At 62.0% G+C, this 3,892-nt stretch overlaps 1 protein-coding gene across 1 annotated transcript; it reads left to right on the forward strand.

Annotated features, from left to right (window-relative positions):
* Positions 1 to 224: 224 nt before the first annotated feature.
* On the forward strand, positions 225 to 3,073 carry LOC132321288 (PHD finger protein 7-like). The gene is made up of 8 exons (XM_059834792.1): positions 225 to 267; positions 599 to 690; positions 782 to 871; positions 1,142 to 1,266; positions 1,510 to 1,776; positions 1,995 to 2,108; positions 2,261 to 2,379; positions 2,550 to 3,073. The coding sequence occupies exons 1-8, from the start codon at positions 225 to 227 to the stop codon at positions 3,071 to 3,073; spliced, it is 1,374 nt and encodes a 457-aa protein (XP_059690775.1).
* The last annotated feature ends 819 nt before the right edge of the window (positions 3,074 to 3,892 follow it).

The raw sequence follows: 3,892 nt of genomic DNA on the forward strand, positions 1-3,892 counted from the left end.
TGTGTCAGTGCAACCTGGTGAGGTGAGGAGAGGGCAGGCGAGGAAGGGGCTTGCCCAGGGCTGCCGAGGGAGGAGGGCAGCCTCACACCTTGGGGCTCCAGGGCCTGTGCTGCAAGCTCACCGTGTCCTGCTGCTCCCTCAGGGTTGGCAGAGGAGCGTCTGGAGGAGAAACCCCGGCACTGCTGGGGCAGAGGCTCTCCAAGCGCTCGCCATTGACGTGCACCATGTTTGCCATGAAGCAGCAGGACCCCGACTCGAGGGAGCAAGGTGAGAGCAAAGTATCTCTCCCCACAGCTCCCCATGGCTGGCAGAGGGGTTGTCGGGGCAGTCTGTGTGTGGCCAAGACCGGTGGCAGGGGAAGGCAGGAGCTCCCCAAGCACCCCAGGGCAGGGTCCCTCCTCAGCAAGCGGGGCCCAGGCTGGGCTGTGGGCACCTGCTGGGGCACCCGTGCCTGCTATGCCCCCTTCTTCTCCAAAGGCCCCAGCCCTGCCCGTCAGCCAGCTAGGCAGGGTCAGAGCAGGGCCTTGGGGGTGATCCCGCAGGGACACTTCCCCTGCAGAGGTGCTCATTCCCAGCGGCATTTGCTCTCTCCCCTCAGCATGCATGCTGTGTCGCCGGGCAGAGGCTGACCCAGATATCTGTGGGTACAAAACAACAAAGAAAGGGCTCTGTGCCCACACCTATTGCCTGGTGAGTTCCCCCGGGACTCCCTCCAGCTTTCTGCCAGGAATAGTCCCTTCCTTGCTGATCTAATGCGCTCCTGGCCTTCTCTGCTCTGCAGTTTCTTGCCAGCGGGCGTTTTCCGCAAGAGCGCAGGAACAGGTTTCTTGTTGAGGACACCAGACGCGCAATCCAGGAGGCAGCCCAGAAGGTGAGGACCTGGCAAGAGCAGGGAGGTTTGCACCAGGAGAGCTTTGCGGGAGCTCCTCCTGGCCCCCAAGAAAGAAATCCCAGCCCTTCCATCAGCTCTGGGACAAATGCCTGCTCCCAGCAGCTCCACCGAGGCTCCGGCACAAGCAAAAGCCTCGTGCACCATGCGGATCTGTGGGGTGTGAGCCAGCAGTGCCCACAGCCCAGTGGCGTGGGGCCAGCCACGCATGCCCGGAGCCTGCTGCTGATGGGTCCGCTGTGCTCTTTCCAGCGCTGCTTCGTTTGCGGCGAGATGGGAGCCACCATCACCTGCCGGGAGAAGGGGTGCGACCGCAGCTTCCATCTCCCCTGCGCCTCAGAGGGCGAGTGTGTCACCCAGTTCTTCGGGCTGTACAGGTAAGGGCTGCCGGCCCTTGCGCAGGAGCCTCCTTGTCTCCAAGCCCCCTTCTGCCAGCAGTGGGCACCCAAGTGAGGAACCTACAGGGACACTTCCCAGCAGCCTGCCACAGCCACAGCCACGGCCAGAGCCCGGACAGGGTCTGGGGCTCCTTCACAGCTCCTCTGCCCTCCTCACCATTGCCAGGGAGGGACTCAGCACGTCTCATCTCACCTTGCCCATCCCTTCCATCTTCCCCCCAGGTCCTTCTGCTGGAAGCACCGCCCAAAGCAGGCAGTGCAGGCCACTCCAGAGCAGAGCAGCACCTGCGTCATCTGCTTGGACCCTGTGGAGGACAAAAAGTCCTACCGCACCATGGTGTGCCCAGCATGCCAACATGCCTGGTTCCACCGGAGCTGCATCCAGAAGCAGGCTATCCATGCTGGCGTCTGCTTCCGCTGCTTGCATTGCCAAGACAAAGATCTTTTTGTGATGGAAATGCTCACCATGGGGATTCGAGTCTCCAAGAGGTTGGTTTTTCTCTTCCCAAGTCACAAGACGTCAGGCGCAAGCGTGGTGCCAGGCCAGGGACTGCCCCGGCAGGCCTGGCCTTCTGCTGTCCCCTGACTCTTGTCCGCAGCTTCATGGAGGAGTTGGAAACCGGGCGGGGCGGGAGAGCAGGGACGGCCTGGGTCTGCCTGATGCTGGGGCAGCAGGAGCTCAACACTTTCCCTTCCTTCTCCGGCAGACAACCATCATGGGAGAGCGACCAAGCCTTTGGACTGGTATATCAGAGGCACATCCGCTGCAGTGCCCGCAAGTGCCTTTGCCCGAGAGGCAGGGAGCAGGCAGAGGAAGAGGGGTAGGTTGCCAAAGCAGCAGTCTAGGGCTCTACACGGGAGCTCTGCCTCCGCACAGGCTCGGGGAGGAAGCACTTAGAACAAAGGCTCTGCCAGGCAATCCCCTGCTGGTGTCACTTTGTCCTCGCAACCAGCAACCCGTTTGCTTCCACAGGTCCTGGCAACTGCTCCTGTGCAGCTCTTGTGCTGCCGAAGGCATCCACCGGTGCTGCTCCTACTTGTGGAATGGCACAACCACCTGGGAGTGTGATTGCTGTGCTGGCCTGGGCACTGGTAAGAGGCAAAGCACCCGGGTGCCCCTGCGCTGGGGCCAGGGGCCAGGCTAGGCCTGGTAGGGGGGGCTTAGGGTGGGCTTGGCTCCAGGAGGGCTGTGGGCACCACGATGGCCTCTCCTGCCCGGAGCTGGGTGGCTGTGCTGCTGACCTTCCTGCCTCCCCTCACAGCCTCCAGTGACAATTCAGAGCTTGCCAGCTGCAGCACCGCCAGCCAGGCGGCAGCAGGGCTTTCCCACAGCTCCCTGGTGTATGAGAGCAGCAGGCCCAGCACCATCACCCAGGCACCCCTGGGGCCATCCCACAGGTCCCCAGTGCCTGAAAGCAGCAGCCGCTCCAGCCACCCTGGGCCAGACCGGATCCGACACCGCTCGCGGTTACAACGTCGAGCGCAAAAGCCGTACAGCCGGCCTGGAAAACACCGTGGGACCAGCTGTGTGCCAGCCCCAAGTGCTGAGCCCAGAAGCCCCAGCACTGCCGAGCAGGTGACAGTGGGGCTCCTCCTTGGCACCCTGGCACTCGAGAGGAGCCGCTCCACCTCCGCCAGGCAGGCGGCATCAGGGCTGTCCTGTGGCGCTCTGGCGCTAGAGACCAGCAGCCGCTCCAGCCACCTTGGGCCAGACCGGATCCGACACCGCTCACGGTTAAAGCGTCGGGCGCAAAAACCATACAGCCGGCCTGGAAGACGCTGCTGACTGGTCACGCACCAGCTCCAAGTGCTGGCCCCCAGCACAATAAAGTTGGCTGCTCATCTCATCTGACCTGGAAGATCCCACGCTCATTTGTCAGTCACGAGGCTCAGGCGGCTGCGCCCCGCTGGGGCTGGGCAGTGCTGCCAGTTTTGGAGGGAGCTGCCTGATCTGTGGAAAGGTGCCCGGTTTGGGGCTGTTTCTGCATTTGGCAGCTCTTTCTGGACTTGGGGGACCCTTCACAGGTTTAAGGTGTGCTCCTGGGCTCGGGGGTGTTTGTGGGTTTGGAGGTTGCAAACAGCTTTTGGGGTGTGTGTCTGGGTCTGGTGGGTGCTGCCAATTTGAGGGGAAACCTCAGGGTTTGGGGGTGTTGCCGTGTCAGGTGCGTGCTGGAGGTTTTGGGGGGTGCTGCCGGGTGTGGGGTGCACCTGGCTTTAGGGTTTCTTCCTGGATTTGGGCAATGCTACCAGGTCTAAGGGTTATTTCGGGTTTGGGGGTGCCAGTGGGTGGAAAGCTGTTGAAAGCAGCACCTGCTCTGGTGGAAACAAGCCCTGTCCCTGCAGCAGTGCCAGCAGTGCATCTCAAAAGGTGCTGGGCACCGTCGTGGTCACACTGCGCCGTACGGCTGCTTCTGTGAGCAGCTCGGGCACCCGGCTGGCCACCCGTGAGAGGAGCTGGGGTGCCACCCTCAGATGTTTTTAACTTGCCCCATGTGAGGTGAAATCGTGTCTCAGTACTTCATGATCGTACACACCGTGCTGTCTGCTCTGCCTCGGTAGTAAATGATGTGTTTCTGTTTGGAGTTCAATTGCCTTATTCCTTCTT

Source organism: Gavia stellata, unplaced genomic scaffold, assembly GCF_030936135.1.
Source record: "Gavia stellata isolate bGavSte3 unplaced genomic scaffold, bGavSte3.hap2 HAP2_SCAFFOLD_219, whole genome shotgun sequence".
Classification (NCBI taxonomy): domain Eukaryota; kingdom Metazoa; phylum Chordata; class Aves; order Gaviiformes; family Gaviidae; genus Gavia; species Gavia stellata.

Bases quoted from the DNA above. Each gene is read 5' to 3' on its own strand.
- LOC132321288 (XM_059834792.1), top strand. From the start codon at position 225: ATGTTTGCCATGAAGCAGCAGGACCCCGACTCGAGGGAGCAAG. The intron at 691-781 runs GTGAGTTCCCCC...TCTGCTCTGCAG, and splicing joins GTGCCCACACCTATTGCCTG to TTTCTTGCCAGCGGGCGTTT. The intron at 2,109-2,260 runs GTAGGTTGCCAA...TTGCTTCCACAG, and splicing joins GAGCAGGCAGAGGAAGAGGG to GTCCTGGCAACTGCTCCTGT.